At 38.1% G+C, this 16,640-nt stretch overlaps 1 protein-coding gene across 1 annotated transcript in view; it reads right to left on the bottom strand.

Moving 5' to 3' along the window:
* LOC137293829 (mis18-binding protein 1-like) overlaps nucleotides 1-16,640 on the bottom strand; it is a 28,218-nt gene that overhangs the window by 10,890 nt on the left and 688 nt on the right. The window contains exons 2-11 of the mRNA XM_067824593.1: nucleotides 13,755-13,829; nucleotides 11,915-12,275; nucleotides 11,142-11,421; nucleotides 9,583-9,713; nucleotides 8,815-8,905; nucleotides 7,661-8,224; nucleotides 5,600-5,727; nucleotides 5,401-5,491; nucleotides 4,567-4,697; nucleotides 996-1,195 (exon numbers count right to left, since the gene is read on the bottom strand). Coding sequence (XP_067680694.1) covers nucleotides 996-1,195; nucleotides 4,567-4,697; nucleotides 5,401-5,491; nucleotides 5,600-5,727; nucleotides 7,661-8,224; nucleotides 8,815-8,905; nucleotides 9,583-9,713; nucleotides 11,142-11,421; nucleotides 11,915-12,275; nucleotides 13,755-13,829 — 2,052 coding nt within the window. The remainder of the gene's footprint in view (nucleotides 1-995; nucleotides 1,196-4,566; nucleotides 4,698-5,400; nucleotides 5,492-5,599; nucleotides 5,728-7,660; nucleotides 8,225-8,814; nucleotides 8,906-9,582; nucleotides 9,714-11,141; nucleotides 11,422-11,914; nucleotides 12,276-13,754; nucleotides 13,830-16,640) is intronic.

Below are 16,640 nucleotides of genomic sequence, written 5' to 3' on the forward strand. Positions count from 1 at the left end.
TCGCACAGGAGGAGATGAGCATAATAAGCATGAGTCAAGATGGTGAAAGGAAAAAATGGTGTTTTTGCATTGTTTCATTCCTAATTGATGACCCAGCAGCCTGTGTCATGAAAATAGCTTTGTCAGTGATGACATTTCATTAAATTGTCAAATGTCTCAAGGTGTACAAAAGTACAAAAATAAACAAGAAGACACAGTCATCAATATCCCCCACAAAGGTAAATTACTCCTCATGAATATGTCTCCTAGTTATGATTATGCCAAGTGTTTTGGCAAAGTGGAAAGAGAGCATTGAAAATATTTTTAGACCAATCTATGCGCAAGTTTGGTGAAGAAACAATGAAAGGTTTTACAGTTCTGCTTCAGATAAGACCACTTCCACCTAATTCACTCAAAGTTGAACTTGTTGCCATGGAAATGCAGATATATATTTCATCCAGAATTCCAAAACTACCAAAAGGCATCAGTGTACCTTCAGATCTATCTATGTGCCACAATTGGTGGAGAAATAGTGAACAGTTTTAAAGTGGACCTCAGGAAGAGGGCACACTCACCAATTTCAGTCAAAGTCAAACTTGTTACCATGGAAATGCATAAAATGTTTTATTCAGAATTCCAAAAATACCAAAGGCACCAGTACACCACCAGATCTATCAATGTGCCAAGTTTGGTGAAGAAGTAGTGAACGGTTTTAGAGTTCTGCTCCAAAAAAGAGCACTAACAGCAGTTTCAGTCCAAATCAAACTTGTTGTCATGGAAACGCAGAAATTATTTTATTCAGAATTCTAAAACTACAAAAATGCACCAGTACACCACTAGATCAATCTATGTGTCAAGTTTGGTGAATAAATAGTGAACGGTTCTAGAGTTCTGCTCTGGAAAAGAGCACTACCACCAGTTTCAGTCTCAGTCACACTTGTTGCCATGGAAACGCCAAAAATATTTTTCTAAGAATACCCAAACTACCAAAAAGCTACGAAAAAAATATTTCATACCTTATATTCTGAATAATTCTTCTTCATATGGGATTCAGCATGTGGAGTGCCCCGGGATATTTCAATGATATTACCCTGCACATCATATGATCGTCGCTGACCCATCCACCAGGCAAGCCGGGGCAGAACTTGTCTTCCACTACGAGTCTGAGGCAGTTTCTCTAAATCAACCCTCTGCCCAGAAGGTGTGCACAATGTTTCTGAAACAAGAACATGTACCGAATTTGAATGTAGATAAGCTGAATTTTGAGGACCAAATATAATTATCTATAGAAAGTGGTCAGCTTATCTTACACACTTTCATCTAACTTATTCTCATGGTTAGAAAACATGATTGTATCACTTCATGTGAATGAACAAAAGAATTTTGTCGGTGAAAACATCAAATTTTCATGCAAAGACTATTTACTTTTCCAGTTCCAAATTGTATTTGTTAGCCATTGAATTATACGCAGAGAACTGGAAATTTTAACTATAAACTGCATATTTATATACTGAACCCATCTCATGATTGGAACTTCTCTCTCTTTCCTCGACACAGCGTGGAACAAATGTAAAATGTAGATTTTGTGTCTCCTGTCATGTGGGAGAAACAGGAGGTTGACTTGGTGAATACGCTTCACTGTCAAAACGTTGAAATTTCTTATCCGGACGTACTGAGGCAGTGGCAGGTAGACATGCCAGATGGCTTGTTTTTCGCGCCATTCTTTAGCTTTCTCTTCTGAAACTCCAGTACCCTCGTGGGCTGAAATAAATTTTCTCCATGTATGCATGCATGTGTGAGTGAGCGTTCTATTAATTTTACACATGTGTCCGTACGCGAAAGTGGTCTAGTTGATCGTCAGTCCGTATACCCTGTGTCTGCTACTTCTCAGCATGTTCATTCGGTGTTTGAATCTTTTATTCTTGAACAGGGCTTCCTTGAATTTGGCGTGCTTGATGTGCTTTTTCACTCCTTCTGCCTTCCTGTTTTCTGTGGCGGTGGCTTTCTAGATGAGTACATCTGCAAGTCTCAAGTCAAAGTATTTGGCGATTGGCATGCCAGTGCATTCATCCTTCATCTTGCCAAGCACTATTTTTGGTGGCGGTGTCATGCAAAGGGTGGTCTGGTGGCCAGCTTTCGCAACTCCATGTTTATTTGGATATAAGGCTCCATCCAAGGAATTTGATCAATCTTGAATCTTTAAAAATCTTTGATCAATATTTTCGTGAGTTTCATGCCATTGACAGGTACAGCTGCAGGTTACGATATTGAACGATGTATTTCGTTTTGTTCATCAGGTTTGGCACGATTTTTACGACGTTGGCCATCATCATTGTTTCCCCAGCAAGTTTCCTTGGTTGTCGGACATTGCAGTCTGGGTTCACAATCAGTCGTTCTGGAGCCAGGGGATAGCGGTTGTGTGAGTCTTGTAGTTCCTGGGGGTACTCCAAGTCCACTTTGAGTAAGTAACCTTTGTCTCGAGTGCATTCAAATCCTCTGGTGGGGAGACACTGGCTCATGGCCCAGCTGTACAGGTTGTTGGCATTTAGGCAGAGGAGGTGTTTGGTCAGTTTGCCTGGGTCGTTGTTTATTCTTGGTTTTGGCGTACCATTTTGAGGCCAGGGAAATTCGGCCTCGTAAACCTTTTCCCAAGAACAGGTGCATGTCGTAATCCATCAGCAGTGTCAGTTCCATGCTGGCCTTTTTCAACAAGGTGTCGCAAGAGAGACTAGGGGAAGTGAAATACCACGCGGGATCCAGACTACTGTTTCGAGCACATCTCCCTGAACGTCTTGAACATGTCAGTCAGCAAGAGCATCGCTATTTTCAAGTACAGGTCATCATAATCGCCCAGAATCTTGCAGCCCAGTCTGTTCCACAAGTTACAAGTCTTGGCCTTCTTGTGATCAAGTTTATCCTCTAGCGTCATGCGCATGGGAGCAGGATCTGACAACTCCTCCTTGATTTTTCTCTCTTTGCATAGTAAGTACATTAGAAACCTTTGCTTTGAGCAAACCAAGACAGTAGCAAGGCAGCGACAGCCTAGACCTGCGATTTTTGTGAAATTCTGCATGTGCACTTGTATTTTTATTGAAATTGTCCGGATATCTGTTATCTGAACCACGGGCCATATGTTCAAAGAAACGTGCAGAAAAACGTACAAAGAAACAAACATAGTAGGCATCAATCTTTATTGATTACACATAAACAAATATCAGTGCATACATGAAATGTCTCAGACCTGTTCATGCAGTTATGTTCGCTTGAAGAAATCAGTCATAGCTTTTTGCACTGGCTGTGTAGAAAAGTGAGAGGACTTTCGCAGGTCAGTTTGTCACTGTCGATATTCACAAGATCATCGGCAGTAACAGTCACAGTTGCAACTTGTGCATAGGATTGCAGTGCATCGTGAAGTTTCGACAAGGCCATGTCTTCTTGTGGGTCCTCATTTGATTGGATAATATCCACATGACGAAAGCAGTTAGCAATTGTCTTTTTGCTAACAGCTGTCCAGGCTTGCTTGATCATCCGGATTAATTGACAAGCCTCAAAATTAACTCAGTGTCACCTTGCTACTTAGAGGTAGTTAATCTTCTCACGCTTCAAAGACTGCCAACTTCTTTCATGTTACGGCATGCAAGGCCCTCGATAATTGTGTGTGAAAACATGCAGCCATTCGGATATACGAGACAAAAAATGCACATAATTTAGTGTTTTGTATATGAAAATGACTGTATGGTTACGGAAACCTGATTTCCGGATAGGTGAGTAATTTTACAATGTTGTGATTTCGTTTTAAGGAATTCTGGATATCTGAGGATCGGATAAACGGTGCATGACTGTATCTCGGCAGATGGATACGCTATAAGGAAATGGTATTGGGAACACTGTCGATGACTTCATTTGATTAATTAAGACTTAAGAATGACAAAAAGTCGACTTTTGCCTTTTCTCTACCAAACCCATGCTCACTTAAAAGGAATTATTTCAGAAACTATCCGACCGATTTTACTCACATTTTGTATGCACACCAATAAGTAGTATACACAATGGAAGCATGGGATAAGTGACAACCAAGGCCTTATTTTTTCAAATGAAGGCACTGGGAGTGGGAGGACCTGGGCCTGTGCCCCAACTGTGTATACTACTCATACAGAGCATGATACACTTGCATTTGCTTGTCACTAGCAGGTTTTGATAAGTCTGAATAAGTAAAATAACTGATAAGCAAACAATTTTGGAGAAAGTTTACTTATCAGGTTTCCACTGTATTATTCCCACAAAGAACATTCCCAATACGTCCACTAAGTGGTGCGACAAAAAAGAGGATGATCACTCTGAGGTAGTCATGTGGGAGAGTGCTGCACAGTTTGTGAAAGACAAGGAAGCTGTCCAAATTGGAAAGCAGCTTAAAGAACACGGGCACATGACAACAGAGGCCTACAGGAAAAATCTACATTTGTTCCACTCAGTGTCTAACACGAGAGAAGGTTTGTCCAAATCATGAGATATGGCAAGTTTCAAAATTTCATGTCTGTTGTCAAAATCTTCATTTACATCCAAAGACTATAACATATTTAAACTTACTATCATTTGGATCTTCCTCTTCATCTTCAGACACAGGCTTCTTTTTCTTGGTGTGCTTACGAGAGTTCCTTTTTTTCGTGTTTTTAACCGAACCTGTGGTTGTCTCTGTTGTCTCAGTTGTTTCAGATGCACTGTAAAACCAAATTGTTAATCCTAAAATGCTTCAAATACACATGGTACTTGCACATGAACAATGGATGGCAATTTTCAACTGTTTGTGTTAATATGGTCATATGACATCACACTGCTTTGGGCCTCTTGAAGAAGTTCCATCCTGCATTATCTTGTAAGGGGAATATAGTTAAGATCACATAGATACTACTTCAGGTGAACATAAAAGCATGGACAAGAGGCTGTGCAGTATATGTACTTAAGAAACAGCCTTGATATACTGAACCAAAGTTAGTGAATGAGTGGTTTTACACCACACTCAGCAAAACTCCAGCTATTTGGCAGCAGTCTGTAAATAAGTGAGTCCACAATAAGTGACCACACAATCCAGTGATCAACAGCATGAGCATCGATCTGCAGAAATGTGAACTGATGATGTGTCAACCAAGTCAGCAAGCCTGACCATACAATCCAAGCAAGGGTTGCTGAAGACCTATTCTACCCTTGATCTTCATAGGGTCCCAAAGTTAGTACAGATTTTTCTTTTGTTTGTTTACCACTCAGCAGCATTCCAGTCCTATGCCTATGGTCTGAAAATAATTGAGTCTGGATCAGACGATTCAGTGATCAACAGCATGTGCCTCAATCTATGCAACTGGGACAAAACTAAGAGGCAGCCATGTCAGAGCCCAATTCTATCACGGGTGTAAAGACAGTACCTACCTCTCTATATCAACATAGTATTTCTTCAAAATATTCTCCCAGTTCTTTGGGAAGCCATTCTGAAAAGCCTTTACAATCCTTTCTGGAATACCTGAAATTACACAAAATGCCTTCATGTAATATCTGACACAGAGTGTATTTGCTCGTACTGCCTTATATATTACGGGTAGTACTACGCCACTGTTAAATATTACCTTACCAGCTTCAAGAGCATCCAGTTTCTGAATGGGTCCCACAAGTTGATAGATGGATCCAGAAGACGTCATTACTCGTTTCTGATCAAGTCTCTTACAGATCACCGAGCTGTGCCAATATTCATCTTCTCGGCTGAAATGCAAGCATGATATATTGCTTTATACTAAAATATCTACAACAAGTGTTCAACTGAAGTTCACAATAACATGTAAAACATAAATCAGGTTCTGTCTCTCTAGGTTCCACTACAACATATTAAAGTTCCTTGGCTTGAGAGTTGTTATTCCAATAACAGACTGCAACTGCAAGGACCATAATTTTGCTGAAATTTGACATTAAGAATACAGAGGTTATAGGACACTCAGTTAATCCCTTTAAAATCTTTTCATCTTTGACTGGCATTTTAGAAGTTGGGAAATACAATATTGACCAACCTTTATAGATAACAACCTTATTTCACGAGAGCGACATTTTGATACAGCTTCTTGTATCTTTGTGAAGAGTCTGTATCAAAACATTGCATTCATGAAATGAAGCAGTTGTGATCCATAAAGTGTATCTATGCATAGTCCATCTTTTCCTTTTTCAGTCCTTGTCTTACCATTTTGAGGGACCTGAACTAAAACAATACAGATACTTGTGATTATTATACTGAGCTCCTGGGGACATGTGAGTTCAGTTTGTTTTAACAGTAGTTAATTATACACATACCAAACAAAAAGTGCATGTTTCTGCCAGTTGTAAGTGTGTTTGCTCATTATGAAGGAAGCAAGTAGTTCCATTAGCACACTTTTCTTTCCTGTTACTGAATGAAAGGAAACAGCACTGATTTATAGAACTATAATATTTAAAGGCCTACCCATCCTCTCTGACAGACAACACCATGTGATATTTGTGGTGTCTGTGATACTTCATAACAGTAATTATGCCATGACACAATCCAAACTATTGGAGGCTAAACAATAATGTTATGTACAACAGGTTTTGCCTTGGAACTTTTTTGAGTGATCAAACGATTTAGAGAGTGAATGAGTGAGAAAGTTTAGGTTTATACCACTTTCAGCAATATTCCAGCAATATCAAATTGGGGGACACCAAATATGAGCTTCACACATAGTACCTGTGTGAGGAATTGAACCCAGGTTTTCAGTAAGGTGAGCAAACACTTTAACCACTAAACTACCTCTCTGCCCCTTAATTCAGAAATTACCCATCATTTAATGCACAACAAATGATGTCTATAAACATTTGCACCAACCCACGGAGCCTATCCACTATGAACCTTAGATATACCCATTGACCAAATATCAGAGTTATGCTCTTTCCAAAGTACTTCTACATACCCAATTTCAAGCTCTGCTTTATACACACAACACAAATCACCTACAATTGTAAGGCTATAACTATGGTCACATGAAACATAATTAAGATAAATTTGTTGAACTCTCATTAGGCAACAGTCAAAGCATACAAAACCATGCAGGCAGATTTGACAGTGTGTATGAACAATACTGCCTTCAAATCTGTCAAGTGACACTCTACATTGGTTGTACAAATGACCAAATGAATTGGAGAATGCAATTATGAGCATCGACAATATACTAAACTTATTGCCATAATTTCTTATTTGTTTATGTCAACAGAAATATTAAAAAATAAACTGTGTCTGCATTCTAATTGTTGCTTTAACAAAATATAAATCCAATCAAGTTTATCATAAACTGAGCCATCCTCAGATATGTCCTTTTATGACTATTCATAGTGAAATGTGTCCAGTCTCATTCTGTCATAGATTGAATGCTGTTATTTAAAGGCATGCTAAAGAAAGATATCTCAGTAACAAAGAAAGAGATCTCAGTAATAAATTCATCACTTGTGGTTTTGAAAGGGTGTACGTGACTGTAAGACCCTTGTGAAAGCCTGTGCCTTAGGAAATACAAAATTTACAAGGGTCTTACAGTCCAATACATCCTTTCAAAACAATGTGTAATTAACAATATAGTGTGTTCTGAAAGTTCATTTGAGTAATATACATTAATCTGGAGCCACTTCATCATCAACTTACTCTCTCTGCCCCTCAAGACACACTCCAAGCTTGCTCTGCATGGGTTTGATGATCCACAGATGTAGCTTGGTTACCTTCTTATTTTTAGCTGAATCTTCATTTCTTTGATCTGCCACCTTTGTTTCATCTCCCGAAGATGCTTCTTCTTGTGAAGACAACACCTTCTTACTGCTGTCCTTTGATTGTGTAACCTTATTGTTAACTCTCTTCTTCTGAATATTTGTATGTTCTTTTGGTTGGAAAATATCTTCACTCGATGACTTCCTTCTGGTGTCTTTTTCAGAGTCTGTTGTTGATTTACTAGCATATCTATTGTTTGTATTACAAGTTCGGGAAAACCTCGCTCGTAGGTTTTCCCTTTGTTTCTCCTGTTTTCCCTTTTCTTCCTGTTGTTCTTGTTCCTGTTTCTCTTCTTCCTCACTCTCTTGAGAGTCAATGTAATACTTGTCATGTTCTCGCTTTCCTGATCTAAGTTTTGTCAGGGCGACAGGTACACTACACTGGACATCATTAATGTCATCGTCTTCAACAACACTGTCTTCAACAACACTTTCTTCACCCTCTCTATTAACAAATTTGCAAAATCAATTCCAAACTTATTTGGCAGGAAAATTGTTTGCTACTAAAAGAAACAATATTATCCCTAAAGAGGAGTGAAGTTACATAATGTAATACCCGAAAAGAGGAGTTATGTTATATAATGTATCACCCCAGAGGAGGAGCCAAGTCACATGATGTATTACCTCAGGTATGGGGATTGCAAACATGGACATTACTTTTCAAAATCAATACAGAATTATAAACATGAAAACCTTAATTGATACATGATCACAGGTAGATCCATAATGTACCAAATGATCAGCTGTAAATTCACAATTATGAATGAATCTGGTGTTAATGCTGCTATGAACAGCACTCCATATATATGGCATATCAGGACCACAAATCTCAGGCATTTACCAGTTTGGGGAACCCCACAAACACAGGTATGTAACTGAAAGACCTAGAAACACATCTGGGCAAATCATAGGTTTCTGATATGCCCATGGGATGGAACTCAATTTGTGACTGGGCCACCCATGATGCCGAGATAAATGTTGACATTCAAACAACACAAGTGTTCCTCATACTCATAGTGAAATAGTTGAACTCACTGATCAAGAGAGGAGAAAAACTCCTCCACCAAATGGACCCAGTTGCCTGGAAACCCTTTCTTGAACTTCTTGGCAGTTTCTGGAGGGATTCCTACATAACACACAACACAAACATGAAAATCCAACTATGAACGAATCACACATGTAGCATGGTTGTAACTATGTTGACCATGACAACAAAGTGTTCCATCACAATGATCACAATCAAATTAAACAAATCATTGCCATTATTTGCTGTTCCACTCATTTGGAAAGCATAAAGTATTTGGAAGTTCCAAAGTTTCCAGACATATTCATACACGAGTGGGTGAGTTTAGTTTTACACCTCAATCAGCAATATTCAAGCTATATGGGGGCAGTATGTAAATAACCTAGTATGGACCAGAAAATCCAGTGATCATCATCATGAGCATCAATCTGCACAAATGGCAACAGATGACATGTGTCAACAAAGTCAGTGAGCCTGAATACCCCATCCTGTTAGACGCCTGTTACGACAAGCATAGTCACCTTTTTGTGACAAGCATGGGTTGCGGAAGACCTATTCCACCCCAGTTATCAGATGAGATATAATGTGCAGACTTACCAATCCTTATGATGAGGTAAATAAATTGAACTATGGTGATAATAAACATATGTATGTATCATTTATACTTCAAATAAAATATGGTGATTTATCACACAGACAAATTTCTTTACTATCTTCCTCACAAGACATGCCCATGATATATAAGAAAACAATGATTTTTCTGTAGTAAGAGGTAGTACCAGCTTCAGTTGCCTCGTAAAGATCCATTTGTCCCACAAGCTGATAACGGGATCCGCTGGACGTGGCAACCATGGCCGCTGTGAGCCTTTCTGTTACAACACCTGTCTGCCAGTACTCTGTTATCTTCTTACTGAAATAGAGCCAAGAGATATGTTGCCATTTCTGTCTTGCAGGAAGCTAATTTGAATAAAAACCTAATGTGACACTTGTAATAAACAGTATAATAGTAATGACATGAATGAAATAAGTCCACAAGTTGGGCAGTTGTTCTACAGCATTTAACATTGAAAACAGTGAAGAGAGGTTTATATTGACAATTACAGAATGCCATTTAGAAAGTGGTCAAAAGAAACATACGTTATAATCTGGATTACACTTTTTTTAAAAAGTAATGTACAAATTCTAGTACTTGTTTGAGTCCCATCCAGGATTCGAACCTGCACCCTCAGAGTCAGGCACCTGATCACCAGCACACAAAGTCCGCTTCCTAACCCTCTCAGCCACCGTGAATGAAAGTCAGGCAGCTGATTTTGTGTACTGTCGATTAGGTGCCTGACTCTGAAAGTGTGGGTTTGAACTCCTGATAGGACTCAACTTAAACAGTACTAGAATTTGTACTTTACTAAGAAAGCATAACCCCAAATATGACATTCTAAATTAAAAAATTATCTAAAAGGTGACTTTGCACTAAAATGGATACATCTTCCCAAAGTCAACAAAAACATCATTACAATGAACATATTAAATGCTTGTTTTATCAGTATGTCTGTTATTGATAATAAACACCTTAAACTGATAAACTTGATCTTGTTATTTATCAAAACATGTTTGTCAGTTTGTGTTTTACACTGCTCTCTGCAAAATTCGAAGCCTGTGAATTACTATGATATTGGAATCAATTCACTGATTAATATTATTAGCATCTAGGTACAACAACACCCAATCAATGACTTCACATACCTTGACCACCAGATAATTACACAGTTTTTTATGATGTTACATACTCAACAGTAAACGATGAAGTGGACTTCATGAGAGACATGGTTTATGTAAATTTCAAAACAGACATATTCCAGCCCTATGTGGGAAAACAACTAGTCTTCTTGGGTTTGAGAGTGGTACAATAGCCTAGTGATGAACGTGCTTGCTTATCACACTGAATATCCGGGCTCGATTCTCCACAGAGGCACAATAAGTGAAGCCCATTTCTGGTGTTTCCAGCTGCAATATTGCTGGAATATTGATTAACGTGGCACAAAGTTAAACTCACTCACTGATGGGCATGAAGGTGTAGGGCACTGACAGGGTGTGGCAGGGTGTGGCAGGGTGTGCTGGGGTTTTGCGGTCTGCAACCTCATTTTTTTCCACACATAAAACATTTGGAAGCTTCTCATCAATTGATTACTCAGCTCCAATTATTGATGCGCATATTGTGTCCAAGAACCAGCACTAGTTGATTATTCTGTCATCAAACTGGTAGTGATCTAAAGTCTAACATACAGTAATACTAGCAATCCAGCACCACCCAACCTAAGCATGTCAAGGGAAAAACACTTACTCTCGCTTGCCATCCAGACAAATTCCCCTGGATTGAGGTACTGGTTTGATAATCCATTCATACAGTTTGGTAGGTTGATGCTGAGAAATCTCATGGTCTTGTCTCAGTCTGGCTCTTGTCAAGTCCTCTTCCTCCGACGAAGTAATTTCTGAAGCATCCTCAACATCAGCGTCTTGGCAAGTTTCTTCTTCTTGTTCTTCTGTCTGAGAGTCAGTGTCTCTAGGTGTCTTCTTGGAAAAAAAGTTGTCAATAATGGGGTCCTCTTCTTCATCTTCCTCACCTGAAAAGATTTTCACCAGAACTGTGGTTTTGCTTCATCACATTAACTGTATATAATAGACAAATATTGTCAAGAACAAAAGGCCCATTAAAAGCATTTCACTTCTTGAAGCTCATAATGAGTTTCTTTCTTAACACTTCTTGGGCATGTTAAATATGTTTACTTTATTAACAATCAACACTGATTCTAAATAAATAAGAGCAAGTATCTGCCAGTAAGCTGACTAAGTAAGAGATATCTAACAGATGGAGCCTGATCCTAAATTATTCCACATTAAAACACGAGGTTAGTGATTATGAACAATAGAAAACATCTTGACTATGGTCAGTGTGGCCATTTTGTCATGTGGCCATTTTGACCTGTTCCCACTGGACTTAACCATGCTGACAGTTGAATACAGTCTTCATCAAAATCTATCATACATATTTTCAAATGAGTGTACATGTGTAATCATGCATAAGAAACTTTCATGGTAACTGTTTCCCCTTCTTACCAATGTCCCTTTTTGTAGCATCCTTTGTGACATCAGTTGTGGAAGTGTCTGGTTGGGTGGGCGTGGTTGCAGCATTGCCAGTCACATGTTTCCCATGTGATGACACTGCACAGCGCCCCTCCCCTCCCTCTGTCATTGTGTGCTTTCCGTCGTTTGTGTTGCAACCCACTGGTATGACATTATCAACTGTCCTTGCATCACTGGGTCTCTTGAGGGACTCAAATACCTGAGCTTTCAGTTCTACCCTCGGCCCTGACGTAGAGGTGACAATAGGCCGTGGACTAATGAGCTGGTGACACAGGGGCTTGGGACTTATGAACACTGACTTGTTGCCATTGTTGAAACTTGTGGACCTCACAACCTATGATGCAAGCATACATTAATCTGCTGTCTATGATGAGCGAGTCAAAATTTAACATCACATTGGCAATATTCCTGCCATATCTTGATGACAAATAAATTAAAACTACAAACATTTTAGGATTAAAATTCTGGCTATGCTCAACATACATTGAATGATGTGTATCAACCAATAATATCTGAATGGACATCTGTGTATTTATACACATTATTGGTAGTTAATAATACCTTGACAATACACTGTTAACATTTCTTTCACTCAGTGTGCATACTGCACAACAAATTCATACACACACAAGCACAGTTACTTTGAACATGTTGAATGACCACAATGGTGTAAACAATTATAAATTTAAGATACCATATTATAAAAGCCTAACAAACATTTTAGAATTATGTGAGGAGAAAGCGAAAGACATCACTGATTTAATGGTATTGCAACATTAAAAAGGAATACAGCTGTATTTCTTGATTAGGTTAGAAAATGATTGCCTCCATCAGGGACTTAAGAAAGAATCATGCATTGGTGTTACTGTGTCAATTTTTATAGTAACTATCTTCACATTACTTTTTAAAAGTAAGGAATACTGGGCCTTGGTTTCAATAAAACCTGAGGTGCTTAAAACCAAATTTACAAGCACCATAAGTCTCCCAGATACACAAATCCTGATCAAAACTTTTCTTGGAAGTGGAGGTAAAACTTAATGTGACTGCTATCTATTCATGTCCACAAAACCAAAGATTACGATGATACTTAATGCTACTTGGGCATGATCAACTGCAAATTTGATTGCATTTAATAGAGCTCATTGTGCAAGTGCTGGCAATTAAGATCAATGTTCAGATATATTAAAAATGTACTATAATTTTAGCACTAAAGTGCTGTCGGAAATAGAAACAGCAAACACTGTTTTTAGGCTTGTTACTCTGTATCCCTAAAATTTGAACAACTGCAAATTGCAAATACCGAAATAACCTACTGAACCCCACAGTGGGATATGTAATAGGATATCCAGAAAAGCATGTCTACTCATAAAATTGCACAAAACTTGAAAAAATAATGAACAGCTGCTAAAAAGAATAGATCAGAGTATAGATGGCAATTAGGTTGCTCAGCCAGGTATGTTGACAGATTGTCGACTCACGTGGCATGGAATGCATGTGTTGCCTGTCGGCACAAAGCCTCACCTCAAAGGTATTTTATGCTTTGTCTTGTGCACATCACCTGATGAAGGAGTAAGCATACGCTCGGAAATGTTGTGTTATTCACAATAAAGAAGTTAACTTCCATAAATCTTGCTTTTATTATACATAAATTGTAGACCTAAATGTGACAAAATGGTTGTTTTTTTTTAATTTCTGAAAGGACTTAGTAATGTTTTGAGCAAATGGGCTGAAATTATGACGACATGTTAAACATAACCATGTTGACAGTTTCTATGTTGACCTTAAAGACTGCTGAATCATTGTGGAAACTTACTATAGGAGCTGGGGAACTCTTGTACAGTTCTTCAAAAGCAGATTGACACTCTGTAGGATTAAGTCTGGAACTCATCTGTAAGAAATCATAATCACGTTGAAATTCAAAACCTATATTTGTAAATACCTGATATAATCATGATTGTGGTCTATGATTGACTAATATTCTGCAAGTAACTGTTGATCTTGCTTTCATGACTGACATAAAATATTAATTTTTCAAAACATACTGTTCTTGCAGATGATAACTTACCATCTTGAATGTGGGATTTGATTGCTGAACATGGACCCATCTGCCATCATGAGTGCACGTTTACAATACACACATTTCACATTTATATGCCGATATTTCATATCTAGAATATGATACCATGCAGTCATATGATTCCATGGTACTTATGTTTCCGTGGTATTATCTGATGTAATTTCTCACAGGCCACTCATCAAATTGTGCCACTTATCGATTGTTTACGTTCAATATTAAATTGTCACAGCTGTGAGCGAACAATGTTCAGACTTTCAATAGTTTGTGTACGTACAGTATCTACCAATAAAAACTAATGTAAGTTGTAACTTACATCTAAAACGTAATGCCACTTTATGTGTGATCTTTACAAACATTTTCTATAAACTTATTCCGGATCAAAGTTTTCCAAACATTGCTTCTGACACTTCTGGATATACTGAGTGAGATTGTGACATGTGGTGTGCACAAATAAGCTGATCTGCATGGAATACGACGGAAACATATGACATCACCAGAGTCTGTGCACAATGGCCGCCTGCCATCCAATATGGACAACGATGAACATTAGAATGACGAAAGTGCTTTACTGACATTAAAGGGGCACTGAGACGCACATTTCTATTGACTGGTGTAAACTTTTGTTATTGTTTTTTCCCGTGAGTACCCAGATGATATCCCAGAATTCGTGACTGGTTCGTGACCTCTGCTGCGCAGTCCGTATGCGCAACTAAGAGTAATTATAGATAGATCAACTGAGGTGAAGTCATTTTTATTTCATCACAAATGTATTATGAAAACAAATGAAACACTTTGAAGGTTAATCACCTGCCAGTGTCAGAAATGGTAAAAAACTATTAGGACAGAAAAATAATGAAGCCACTGTACGTCTCTGTATTTTGTCTCATAACCCTAATTAGTTTGTTGTCATATTTGTATGATTTTGAAAATTAATAAAAGAACACACGGTCTGCTTATACTTATAGTAACTTTCTAATATGACAGCAACATTTATACATTGTATAGAATGCCAATGTGGATCCTATTTCACACATATAACCAATCTAGTGTGTGTTTTCTGTCATATAGATTCTGCTGAATGCTACAACAAATAAATTAAAACAAAATGCAAATAATGAATGTAAAACAGACTAATTTTATAACAACAATGTCAGGCTACTACCTTGTTCAGGAATGTATCCATCAATATCCACATAAAAGAACGATATTCCAAGCTGGTAAATAATCCTGCTCTGTGTCGTGTTTCTTACAGCAGTCTACTTTGCGAAAAAGTAACACATCGTTTCAAGTCTTTCACATTGGTGAAAACCTGATAAACCTCTCATTGGTCACCCAAGATAGCACACCTGGCAACTAATTGTATGATGTCCGCCATTCTAAGTAATTTAGTTATCCAATAATGAGCAATCAATCAATCAACGCAAGGGTGGTTAATTCTTTGAAGGGAGGATGTTGTTTTAACACTCGCACTTTACGACAGGGTGTAATCAGTATAAATTAGTACATATACACACACTGCCTTTTGACAAATCCGCTGTAGAAGATAAAAGTAATTAATCAATCAGTGTGTTATCGGTTAATCCTTTGATCGATGTTTGTTTTTGTAACTCAGCTGATAAACCCTCATGCATCACTTACATGCACATATTACATAACATACAATACATTTGCCATTACACACCTTAATTTATAATGTTGAGTATTTACTCCAGACAGGAGAAATGCCAAATGGGAACCTTTGTTGAGTAACCGAAGTGGTGTTACTACTAATTATATCTGTTATAAATTCATTAACTGACCATCCAGAGAATGATGACAAATAACACGTGTAGGTTTACACCATCAAACGCGAGTTACAGCGAGGAAGATGTAATCTCTGTGTCGCATGCAGCCTGAAAACACTTATGGGCCGAAACTGTTTTGAGGATACCAACGGAACTTCGTTACATAAGGAATACTGTTTACTTAGGTAAATAGTTGTAATAAGTTGTTGTTTTTTACGTAAGAAGATTTTCAGATTTCTCTACCAAAGGCAAAGTCAACATCGTTTTTAGTTTACAAATTGAAATAAATCAATTGTGTGTTCTTACTATCATAAATAATAAACCAGGGTAGCTACCACAGCTACCAAAATTTATGTATGATATTTGCTATCACAGCTGAACCAACACTCAAAACTATCTCAATATAAGGCTTTGCAATCTTTTGGACTGAGACAAATGGCTTGCTACGTGCCTGTAGACATCATACTTTCACATAACATGACTAAATATCGAGGTTAAAAACACAGAAATAGGATCAAATTGGATCAGTCACTATACCATCCAAGCATCCGAAAAAAACTACACTGCTGGGATATTTTGTTACGAACAGACAAGGAATACCATGGATATTTTGAAATAATGACATATGATGGGCATCCGGCCTCCTGACTGTTTAGGCGAAGAAATTCTGCTATTATGGACAGGACCCAGTCCCTTTGTCCGTAATGGTCGAGGGAGCAGGTGCCGACCAATTTGCAGTTTGGTTTCGTAATTAGACCGTTGGCGAGAAACATTATTCGCTCCACATCAGTGCCCCTTTAAATGATACAAAGGAATGTCGCTTAACTCTAGGTTATAT

This window comes from Haliotis asinina, chromosome 8 (genome assembly GCF_037392515.1).
Source record: "Haliotis asinina isolate JCU_RB_2024 chromosome 8, JCU_Hal_asi_v2, whole genome shotgun sequence".
Lineage (NCBI taxonomy): Eukaryota > Metazoa > Mollusca > Gastropoda > Lepetellida > Haliotidae > Haliotis > Haliotis asinina.